Source organism: Canis lupus, chromosome 13, assembly GCF_011100685.1.
Source record: "Canis lupus familiaris isolate Mischka breed German Shepherd chromosome 13, alternate assembly UU_Cfam_GSD_1.0, whole genome shotgun sequence".
In the NCBI taxonomy this organism is placed as follows: Eukaryota; Metazoa; Chordata; class Mammalia; order Carnivora; family Canidae; genus Canis; species Canis lupus.
The window spans coordinates 63,767,502-63,779,944 of record NC_049234.1 but is presented as its reverse complement, the minus strand read 5'-3'; the positions used below and the strand labels follow the sequence as shown (position 1 = coordinate 63,779,944).

Below are 12,443 nucleotides of genomic sequence, written 5' to 3'. Positions count from 1 at the left end.
TGTCCTCTGATGGTGATGAAGCACTCCTCTCCCCTGTGATCTGATTCTTGGGGAGAGGGGAGTCTTAAATTATACTTTTATAATAAATGTCTGTAACTTTAATTTTTTAAAAGATGTATTTATTTATTCATGAGAGACACAGAGACAGAGAGAGAGAGAGGTAGAGACACAGGCAGAGGGAGAAGTAGGTTTTCCGCAGGGAGCTGGATATGGAACTTGATCCCAGGACCCCGGGATCATGCCCTGAGCCGAAGGCAGGTGCTCAATCGCTGAGCCTCCCAGGTGTCCCAATGTCTGTAACTTTAAAATACGAAGGAATTAGTGTGTGGTAAGCTCCTAGCTAGCTACTAGCTACTTCTCTCACCCTTTTTCCCTTCCTTCTCAAGATACAAGGATTTCTGTAAATGACAATATTTTATTTTAAATTCCTAGCCTGTAGCCTCATTTTCTACAATACCAGCACATTACTTGGCACATAGGAGACACTAAATAAACTTTCATTGATGGGCTGGCTGGTTACATTATTACGTGCCAAGTCCTGTGCTGAATTTCAGAGATATGAAAAAGCCAGAGACACATGTTTGTCATGGAGAAGTTCACATTCACCAAACATGTGTAGGAAAGAACAGGTAGATGATCAACATGAGAGAGGAGAAGTATTGCGATTGCAGCATCTACAACATGTGTAAGGTCAGAAGATTTGGGCCGCGTCTAAAAACATGGGTGTGAAGTGGTGAAGCGAGCAGGTGAGCGGTGAGAAGTGGCATCCCATGCAGAGGGAACAGGATATACAAGGGCAAGGAGGTGTGGAAAGGATGGCATGTTTGGATGGCATCCAGCCTGGGATTCCATGGCCTTCAGCATCAGGTCCCAGGAAGAAAGCGACAAGAGGAATGTACTGAAAGGCAGTGTAGAGCAGATCACAATAACCTTATGAGTGGTACCTGGAATAAGCTGGCTTACAAACGCTAGAAAAGGGATGCTTTGTACTGGTAATAAATACCTCGTACTCTGAGGTCATGGGGAAAGAGAGAAAATGAAAGGGAAAAAGAAAGACGGGGATGTCACTTTATATTTTAAATAATGTTTAATGTTAGATCCAAGAGTGTAATAGTTCCAGCTGTCTTATGTAAGAATACGTGCTATGTTCCAAGTACAGTGCTTTCTAGATAAGAACTGGCTGAATTTAGGAGATGTTAAAAATTAAGCAGTACTCGGTGCACCTGAGTGTCTCAATTGGTTAAGTGTCTGACTTCAGCTCAGGTCATGATCTAGGAGTCCCGGGATCCAGCCCAACACTGGGCACCCTGCTCAGTGGGGAGCCTGCTTCTCCCTCTCCCACTGCCTTCCCCCTCCCCCTATGCTCTCTTTCAAATACATAAAATCTTTAAAAATAAATTAAGCAGTACCCTTATTATTCAGCTTAGAAAAGGAGACTAGAACAAGCATTTTTTTTCTGTTACTTTCCACTATGCAAACTCAGTGCTGGAATTCAGTAAAGTCTAACCAACATGGAAGCATCACAAGACATAATATTTGCAATATCTTATTATGAGTACTTCTAACTTAGGGGTAGTGGGATGGGAGGGAGAGAGACTAAATGCCTGCCATCCTCCCTGCCCCAGTTTGACAATGGTTCATTCCATGGAGGTAGCAAACGTCTCACTCCACTCTGCTGCCAACAATGTCTCCAGTCCTTGTGGTGTGATCCTTTGCATGACTCCTGCATTCCCAGGCGTTCCTATTTGGCTCCTCTCTTTGAAATCCAAAAAGTGCCTGGCCCAACCTGGCACTGGTCTGAGCTTAATCACACATACCACTCACATCACGTTGCACTGCTCGGAACATCCACTCCTGTGTTACCACCTGAAAGCATGTCCTATAGGTAAGAGATAATGCTTCCAGTCCGGCAAAAGTGTTCATTTTCACAACTGGAGCCAATTTTCACAAAGGAAGGGCATTCTCTTGGCAAAATGTCTCATGGTTTTCCATTTTGATAAGATTCCCCTTGAGTAAAAATTACCCGATATACAGAAAGTTGCAGCAGAAGGGCAGCTTGAATCCAAAGCTGCTCACCAATGCAAAAGCAGTGTTTTGAGAAAACAGTCTTCAAAGATGAACTCTGAAGATGCGGACTATCATCTTCCAGAAACAGAACTAAGTCTTTTCTACCAGTCTTCTCTACAGTGTTTCACAGAGAATTAAGTACTGAATGCATATTGCATGAAATTAAGAAGATCCCTGAGCCTACTGAACTCTAAGCACAATTAGCTTGTTGTTCTTCCTTTTAAAATGCTCTTTGAAAAAGTCCCTGCATCAGGGCACCTGGATGGCTCAATTGTTGAGTGTCCAACTCTTGGTTTTGGCTCAGGTCATGATCTCAAGCTCATGAGATAAGAGCCCCAAATCAGGCTCCATGCTCATTGAGAAGTTTGCTTGGGATTCTCTCCCTCTCCCTCTGCCCCTCCCCCCTCCAGCATGCATGCTTGCTCTCTCTAAAATACATAAATAAATCTTTTTTTAAAAAAAAAAGTAAAAGTAAATCCCTACATCAATGCAAGGATTGCAATGATACAACAACCTTTCAGCTAGAGGAGAAGCGTGTAACTACATGCTGTAGTCGTCTAGGGGTAATCTATATAGATGCAATGTCCTATGTAAGAATATAAACTACGCAGAAAGACACTTACTCTAAAAAACCCTGAAATAAAATCAGAATCTCATTCCTTTGGTGACAATTAATAATCTTAACACCTGGTCATCATGCCACTTTGTTATCTTGGAGGAATTTCTATTTTAGAGAAACTGAAGAACTTCTCTCTTGCTTCCTCACAGTAAAGCTACAAATAAAGACATTGGGCTGAAACCAATGGTATTCAGTTTCCATTCTAAAGAAAAGTGAGACTGGGTAGGTTACCATATACAAAGAAGTTAAAAGAATACACAGTGTCTTCTAGGTAGTCACAATGGCATTCAAGTATCCTTGTAAGTAGTGGAGCTCAAGAGAAGAGATTCTCCATTATCATTATCTTTACACCCCCTCAATTAACCACAGGCTTCCCTAAGCAAATGCAGTGTTTTCTTAGAGATGTCAAAATTTATTTTGTGCCATTGAATATTTACAATTTAAAACATGCAAAAATAAATAAATAAATAAATAAATAAATAAATAAATAAATAAATAACAATCATGCATACTTGTATATCATGCACCTCTGTATCTATCTCCCCCTTTACCACCAAGACTCTAAGCTCTTGAAAGACAGGAACCATCTCTGACCTACTCTACATAAATTATAGAGTGGCTCAAATGCCATGTCCTCAACAAAGCCTTCTGTGATGACATGTCCTCAACAGAAGATGATCTCCCTGCAGCATCCTGCTGTGTCAAGCACCAGCACTACCCTTTTGCCTCTAGATTTTAGCACATTCTCAGTGCTTTATATATTTCAAGCCCTTGAGGAATTAAAAGAAACTCTTTCTCACCAAACAACTGGGATTTATGTCCTAAATAATCAGGACTAAAAGCTAGCCAAAAGTGACACATATTAATCAAGCTAAATTACAGTATAGCCATTTTTCTTCTAGTACAATTATCTTTGGCTCTAAGACACAAATGAATCATTAGGGTTCTGAATCTCTTCTGGCAAAGAAATACAGTAGGAGCTGAACGCTCAACCTTGTGAGTGTCATCAGAACAGTTCCATAGATATGAATTTGCCTAGTTAATCCCCCTTCATTATCTCCATTAGCTAACAATGCACATGTAGTCACTGCACATAATTACTGCTCTAACAGACAGGAACGTTTGAAATATTAACTTTCCCACAGACTCCAAATCTTCAGTAAGCAGCTCTCAACAATTCATTATATTAATCATATATGTCACCACATTCCCATTAAATATGCATGAGATTAAACACCACTCATTTTACAAACTGTCCAACATCATTTTTAATATAATTTATTACCTTTTAGATACTGCAATTATAACGGCACCTAGGTGCTGCTATAATAAATGCAACTTTAACTACCTGGCATATAAATAACCAATATTATAACTAATTCCACTTTTATTCAATTTTTAACATGCATTCAAGTGAGAATATTTTGTAATACACAACATAAAATGTTTATAAAGTTAATATGTATTATGACATGGGGATGTCTAATTTAAAGTCGCATAAAAAAGGGATAAATTGATTTTCTTAGACTTAGGTATTCTAGACAAATAAATAATTCAAAATGCAAACCTACCAAGAAATTAGCATAAAATACATTGATAACCTATGAGAAAAAGTACAATGGGAAGTACGATTATGTACATTATGATGTCATATTTCTAATCACTTTACAGACTTTATAAATTCTATGTTTATGTAAATTATTGCAACAAAGACTAGCAGAAAAAGACAAAATGAAGGGGAAAAATACATCATTAACTTGGATCATGTCACTCTAAACTTTATAGTTAATATGGCCGCAGATTATTAAGTTAAACATATAATGGAAATAATAGTAACAGCCACAGTTTACACTTACTGAGCGCTAACTTAACTTACTGTGTCAGGCACTATAATTAGGGCTTTACACTCATATCTCATCTAATTTTCACAAAAACTCAGAGAAGGAGATATTAATATTATTTGCATTTTACGGATGTGGGAAGTGGAAACTTGCATGGCATAAATGTCTCGCCCAAGCACACATGGCTTGGCAGGACAGGGTCTGACTCCAAGTCTATCCTCCTAAACCCGGTCAACACCCAGCTCCCAGCTCTGGATTCACCACTTCTTTGTGTGCCTTAGGTAAGTCACCTAAAGTCTGGAGAGCTCATTCCTTTAGCTGCAAAATTAAAATAATCTATGCCAGAATTACTAAGAATGAAAAAGATGGTTTATGAGAAAGTACCATGTAGGTTGTGGAACAACATAATGCTGCTTGTTATGTCATCAATGAAGTAAGAAAATAAAAGGTTGAAAATGAAGAAAAAAATGGCAAACTGACACCGAGTCAAAATTTTCCAAAAAAATGGTATACCTAGGTAAATGTTTCTGGTTGTTTTAACTTGCTTAATGTAGAAAATACTCCACAAAGGCAAATATGAATCAATATTATATCCTAAGAGACAGCACTAGTAGATGGAGTTAGACATAAATAATAACACTAGAATTGTAGGTGTTCACCATGATATTGTGTTCATATTACTAGATTTAGCCTTTCAAAAAGCTCCTCAAAACTAAGGCTTTTTAAAGTTACCTGGAATCATTACCAGGCCCTAATTTACTGCAATCCACATACACATTTTGATTAGCGGCAACATTTAAATCCTCAGGCCCAGGAAGGAAAAGTAATACTCAAAAGTCTCATTCATCATTTAAGATAGTGATATGTCATCACTGGGCTTCTTTTTCCATAGGGCTTTGTGACTTAAAAAGTTATTTCATGTGCCTTATGTCAACAAAGATCCTAAAAGAAAGATCTAAAAATTTAAGATCAAGACACTGGAATTCACCCAGGTTAATAATTATAAGAAATCTATATATCTATACCTCAGTGTGTGTGTGTGCCTCTGAGCATGCAGACGTCCATCAACATGTGATTGTTACGTATTTAGTGGCTTTCTACTTTTCTTAATGTTTATATTGTCAATTATTTAAAGAAAATGTATAAGGCCAAAATAATAACAGTAATAGGGACAAAGGGGCTGTATATTCCCAGCAACTCTTTTATTCATTTTCAAGGTGCTCATGTCATTAGATGAAAAAGGGAAGCCTTAATTTGCATCAACTCACGAATATACCAAGTCACATTTTTAAACATCCTTACTTGATGGCTTTCACAATAAAGAAAATTGTAAGAGTATATGGAATCTCTAAGGTCCTACCTACCTCCTGGCCGTTCGTGTTCTCCATCAGTGTGTAAAAGCATGGCAATGGGCATCCCTACATTCTTGGATCTTCCAGCTACAACCACATTTTTCCCAAATGTTTCAATTCCTTAAAACACAGAGTTTGATTTAAATGAAGAATCAAAAACAAGAAGCAAATTAAACATTTGAACAGCCAAGTAAAACATTCTTTAAAAACTTCTAATTAAATTTGAATTACTGTGTGGCTAGTCTATAATGTGCCCACATTCATTATTTATAAATATTCTTCTTATGTTTCTTGGATTTGTCACTTCCTCTTTAATTGTCCTTGTTAAAAAACTACATTTTTCAAGTTGTCATTAAATTACTTTTAAATATGGAGATTCACATGAAGAGTTAGACATGCAAAAAACTTAAAATATAAGTAATAATTACTACTAATTATAAAGTAAGCAAAGTACAACAATGTCAAGCTTAATTGGTAATCAAACTTTCAGCAAATTTGGAACAAAATGAATTGGGAAAAAGGGTATTTCTTACAAAACTCATGCACTTTACCCCATAGGAGAAAGGTACTGAACTTTAGGGATTCAGAAAGTTATGAAAGATAAAACTTGCAGATATAGCACACTCTACCTCCTTTGGGCATAGTTGCTTCATAAGTGAAATGAAGAAGTTAGAATTATGGCTTTTACAAGTAGTAATGTCCTAAGAGGATGGTTCTAGGATCTACTTTCTCTTGAAATTTTCTCCTTTAGAAAACAGCACATTTGAAAGGAGAAGATGCTGTCAGAAGTGGAAGAGACAGTGAGAGAGAGAGAGGCAGGACAATCACAAACATATGGAATATGTTCCATATGGCAATATGGAACTGATTAATGTAGAGGTATATATCTCTCTATATACCTCCAGGGTCCAAGAGAATATTTGTATTGTATTCAGAGCACAATTCAAATGTAAATGTCTACAGTAAACACTGAAGTCATTAGAGATGGCTCAAATATGTTCATCACATTTTGTTTGTTTCTAAAGGTAAGGAAAATCACAATTCGTTCTGGAAAATGCACAGTAAGTTTATAATTTAAAAGCAGGGACACAATCCTACTATTGGGAAAAATCCACTCCTATAAGGTGCAACAGTAGTTACCAGTAAGCTGACATGCGTTCCTTATTTTATTTTATTTACTTTGGATTATTCTTTGACTTCTATGATTTTATAACTTTCTACAGACTGAAGTTTTATGGCTTATCATTTTCTTTCACTCAATAGTGAAATGGTTCCATCAAGGAACTGCACAAATGCTCAGTGTGGCACTTCATACATATGTCCAGTGGACCACAAGTTACCAACCTGTTCTCTTGATTATTTCCCAAACTGCACTGGCAGTGGCGGGTATGAGAGAATGCTGATCAAGGCACAGTCTTCCAATATTGATAATATGAAATCCATCTACATCTTTTTCAGGGGCAATTCCATTGCACACTGTTCGCTCATCCACATGGTCTGAAAAGTAAATAAATTGGCTATTTTTATTTTTATTTATTTTTTAAATTTTATTTATTCACTACAGACACACACACAGAGCGAGAGAGAGAGAGAAAGAGAGAGAGGCAGAGACACAGGCCGAGGGAGAAGGAGGCTCCCATAGGGAGCCTGACGTGGGACTCGATCCCGAGTCTCCAGGATCAACCTCGGGTTGAAGGTGGTGCTAAACCGCTGGGCCATGGGGTCTGCCCTGGTCTATTTTTAAATGGTCATTTATTTGGAGGTCTTTACTTGAGATCTGAAGATCTACATTATGAGTTAGCCTCAGGAAAGGTGTAAAATCATTACTTCGCCCTTTTTCTTTCCACCAAAATAGTAAGCCAAAAAGTGCTTTGGCTGATGGCTATAATTAACCACTGTAATGGTATAAGGCAATTGCGGGGCCGGAGTGGCTGGCCTGGTGAAAGGGTAAAATGTCTGAAATAAAACAATACCAATGAGATCTGGAAACAGCCAGGTCCTAAGTCTTTGCCTCAATTAGTTTCCCTACTTAGTGGTTTAGATCTATGTTTTTCCTACACAAGACATTTCCATGAATAGTCTTCTATTAAATATTTCCACTATCACAGATTAAAAGGGCTTTGCTGGTGTTAAAATATTCATAACATCATTTGTGTGCCTAACTTCCTCCCAAATGACATAACAAAAAAGCAAATCACACACACACCTACACATACATACACGTATATTTCTCTGAAGCACTAGCACACTGATATCCAAAATATCATTTTGGTTTTCTATTTGGAAGGAAAAGAACATATAGATAGGAAGTGTCAGTCATCATCTCATTTTGAAAAGTAATAAGTAAAAGTAATAAGGCTTTTATTACTCTATGCAGAGTGGCTTAGGTTACCCTAAACCCAACAATCAGCCCATCTGCCTAATATTACTGAAGTAAAGTTACTATTTGCTACATAAAAGTTTCTTTGTTCATTACACAATGGATGGCATTTAGATATATATTTTTTTAAGATTTTATTTATTTATTCATGAGAGACACACAGAGAGAGGCAGAGACATAGACAGAGGGAGTAGCAGCCTCCTGAGGGGAGCCTGATGTGGGAATCGATCCCACAACCCTGGGATCATGACCTGAGCCAAAGGCAGACGCTCAATCACTGAGCCACTCAGGTGTCCCTAAATATAATTTTTAAGAACATTACCAAAGTCAAAGTTTAAATTGTTTTCAAGAGCTATGCCTTGTACCTTCGATCTTCTATATTCTAAATGGGATACTACTATTTTACTTTAAATCCAATTTTCCAGCATTAAACTACTGAAGTCTTTTATATGTATGAAAGTAGTAATTTGAATTATGTTCATATAGAAACGGGGTCTTTGGAATGTCTTTCCAATCAACAGTTGTTCACTTTCAATAACTGTATTTATTCTGTAATGTTCTAGCAGAGTAAGTATCCCTCTGTTTTCTCTGAAACCAGAAAATGATTATACAGGTTCTAGTAAAAATTCTTAAAAACCACATGTTCACTATTTGAGAATAAAAACAGTGGCTCATTTTTTAACCTGGATGATATTGATGATTCATTTCTTAGACATTAACCATTTATGTTGAAGCTCCATGCCATGGATATACGGCATATGGATATATGGCACAGTTAATCAAAAGCTTTGTAAATGAAAAGAAAAATAATTGTATTTAAGATCTCCATTATTGACCTAGGGCTTAAATTAGTTCATTTCTAAGCTTAAAATTGGCTAATTTTAATTTTAACATGGACTGATTGAAAGAACTCAGGTCTCTTGTAGGTTTGGAGAGTCATCCCCTTACCAATAAGTCTGAGCTACACTTAATGTCACCACCTATTGGTCTGTGCTCTTCCATTCACTAACAATAACACTGAAGTTATAGCAAATAATTTATCTCATGCAATGGCTAAAATTCTTAAGAAGCTCTATAAACATGTGAGAATATGGGGGCCAGCACTAGAGACCAGTCCTCTCAGGTATGCCTTCCAGTGAAACTCCGTTCATAACCAGGCCACCAATTCCAAGCAATTTTTTCTTAAGCCACTTCATTAATAGTTATTTAAAAGATGTGTGGACATACAAAGGTGTAACACAGAGAGCATATGAAAACTGAGGTTATTTAGTCTAAAAGGAAAAGAACCTATATGAGTAGATTTTTATAAGAATCAAGGAAACTGATTCATACATTACATATACATACATACATACATACATACATTTTTATAGAACTCTATGTTATCTCAGCAGTGAATTAAATCTCACTTGCAGTCTTTGCCAGGAAAGATACACTTTTTATTATGTAATATGCAGTGAATGGCAATAATACAAATTAGTATAACTTATATCTACATAGTGCTTTATAATGTTCATGTTACTATCATATCCACTTCCTTTTTGATATTCATAGTTACTGGAGACTAAAATGAAAAAAGGTATTATCATCTCCATTTTCAAGACAAAGCTCAGAGTTGGGAGATTCAGCTAATTTCAAGCCAGTATGAAGAGGAAGATCCAGAATTAAAATCTACATCTTTTTGCCCTAAAGCCAGTTTTTCCTTATGTATATAGAAGTCATAAGTATCCAATCATCTCAAATACCATTCAAAAATTAAAATTTGGGGGCTCCGAGTGGCTTAGTTGGTTAAAAATCTGCCTTTGGCTCAGGTCATGATCCCAGGGCCCTGGGATAGAGTCCCACATTGGGCCCCTGCTCAAGAGGGAGTCTGCTGCTCGCCCTCCCCCCTCCGCTTCTGCCCCCTCCCTCACTCATGCTCTCTCTCTCACTCTCTCTCAAATAAATAAAATCCTTAAAAAAAGTTAAAATTGGGGGTGGCTGGGTGACTCTGTCGGTTGAGAGTCCGACTCTTGCTTTCAGCTCAGGTCATGATCTCAGGGTCATGAGATAGAGCCCCACTTTGGGCTCCATGCTCAGCAGGGAGTCTGCTTGAGATTCTCCCTCTCTCTTTGTTCCTCCCCCTGCTCACACACTATAAATCAATCAATATATAAATAAATACTATTTTTTTAAAAGTTAAAATTGGAGGAGCCCCCCACCTTCTAATCAAGACATTTGATAATCCTAACATATCCCAAGGAATGCACTGTTTCTTTTAGGCCTACAAATACAACACAATTTCTAGGTTAATACATGCCTAAACATGTGCAGAAAAGCACTGAATACTTTATTATATGAGTAAGAGAAATAAATATATTTTCTGTTTTTGACTGACATCTAGTGGAAGTCCCCTGAAGTCCTTGGGTCCATGACTTGAAGAAACAATCCTAAGACTCAGTAGCATCAATTTTTTCACAATGGTTATAAAATATTTTTGACCCACAGAATACAGCGGCTAATAAATAACCAGTCAACATCCTACCAAATGAATGGGAAAACTGGCAGTATTCACTTTATGTTTCCCCTCTATTTATGATCATGAGAGGTCATTAAATCATGTAAAAAAAAAAAAAAAGGCCTTCAAATTATAACCATCATGTTGCAAGAAAACAACCCAGAGAATGCCTTGAGACCATTCTATAGAACTACTACACTATGTGTATGATTGTGTGTGTGTGTGGGTATGTGTATGCTTAACTGCCTTTGGACAATGAACACACTCAAAAAGGAACAAATTATTGGTCTATTCTCTATCCAAGGATTTTTATGTTACTGTTTAAAAGTACCTCCTCTTGGGGCGCCTGGATGGCTCAGTGGGTTAAGCATCTGCCCGTGGCTCGGGTTTGGGGATGCAGCTCCAGGCTCCCTGCTCAGTGGGGAGTTGGCTTTTCCCTCTGCCCCTCACCTGGCTCATGCCTGCTTTATTGCTTTCTCTCTCTCAAATAAATAAATAAAATCTTAAAAAAAAAAAAAAGTACCTTCTCCTACTGCCTCAATAGCTATAGGTTAAGCGCAAGCTCATTAGCATAATAAATAATACTGTCCTCAGCCTGGTTATATCTTTTTCCTAAAACCTCCTCTCCAAAGGCTCCATCTCTTTCCCAACCACCATAGTCAAATTGGTCACATCAAGCAATGTCCCACTCCCTCATTTCCTTAGAATTAACTTTGTATTTCTGTACTATTGTTCATGAAATGCATGACTCTTCCATAACTAATTCCTTCTTCCCTGTCTTTCCCACCCTAGTCATTCCTCAACACGTTGATTGGCACCTGTTCCTTCATCACAAATTGAAATGATACATTTTCCTCCTCTGCTCTCCCACAGAACTGCTATAAAGAATACTTAGCACATTAGCTCAGTCAGTTGATAACATTAGTTATTTAACTCTCTCTCTCACTTATGAGTGTGAGCCTTCTAGGGCACAGATCTTTTTTTATTAAACTGATTTGCCCATAGTTTTCTCCATTTCAGTTGATGGCAATTCCATCCTCCCGTGCTGCTTGCCAAAAAAGTCTGGAGCCATTCTGACTCACACTCAATATCTATTCCATCTACTCAATCTTTGCTTAAATGTTACATTATTTGTAAGGACTATTCTGATCATGTTATTTAAAGTAGGTTCCATTTCTGATAATCGTGAAGTAGTTTAGGTTAGACCAAACTTCTCACAATTACTGTAAACACTGGAAAACAAACATGAAAAACAATGACCTATAGTTGTAATGTACATTATTGATGTAGTGTACAGCAGGATGACTACAGTGAATAATATTGTATTGTGTATTTGAAAATTGTTAAGAGAATAGATCTTAAAAGTTCTTATTATAAGAAAAAAATCTTGTATCTATGTATGGTGATAGATGTTCACTAGACTTACCATGGTGAGTATTTCACAATATATCCAAATACTGAAGCGTTGTGTTATACACTGGAAACTAATACAATGTTATATGCCAATTATATCTCAATAAAAAATTTTCAAATAACTACTATTTTATAAAAGCCATCTGTAAAACACTGGAGAATCACTAGACCCAGACAGATTTGGAGGAGAGTGGGCATCTGAAAGACAGGAATGTCACTCAAAGAGTCCCCCCCCCTTTTTTTTTTTAAGATTTTATTTATTTATTCATGAGAG

At 37.1% G+C, this 12,443-nt stretch overlaps 1 protein-coding gene across 9 annotated transcripts in view; it reads right to left on the bottom strand.

Moving 5' to 3' along the window:
• MTHFD2L (methylenetetrahydrofolate dehydrogenase (NADP+ dependent) 2 like) overlaps positions 1-12,443 on the bottom strand; it is a 137,377-nt gene that overhangs the window by 92,357 nt on the left and 32,577 nt on the right. For all 9 annotated transcript variants that reach the window (XR_005369093.1, XR_005369094.1, XM_038556320.1 and 6 more), the window contains 2 exons: positions 7,224-7,376; positions 5,892-5,999 (listed from right to left, as the gene is read on the bottom strand). Coding sequence is in view for 7 of the 9 variants with exons in the window: in XM_038556320.1 (XP_038412248.1) it covers positions 5,892-5,999; positions 7,224-7,376 (261 nt within the window). In the remaining 2 variants the exon portion in view is untranslated. The remainder of the gene's footprint in view (positions 1-5,891; positions 6,000-7,223; positions 7,377-12,443) is intronic.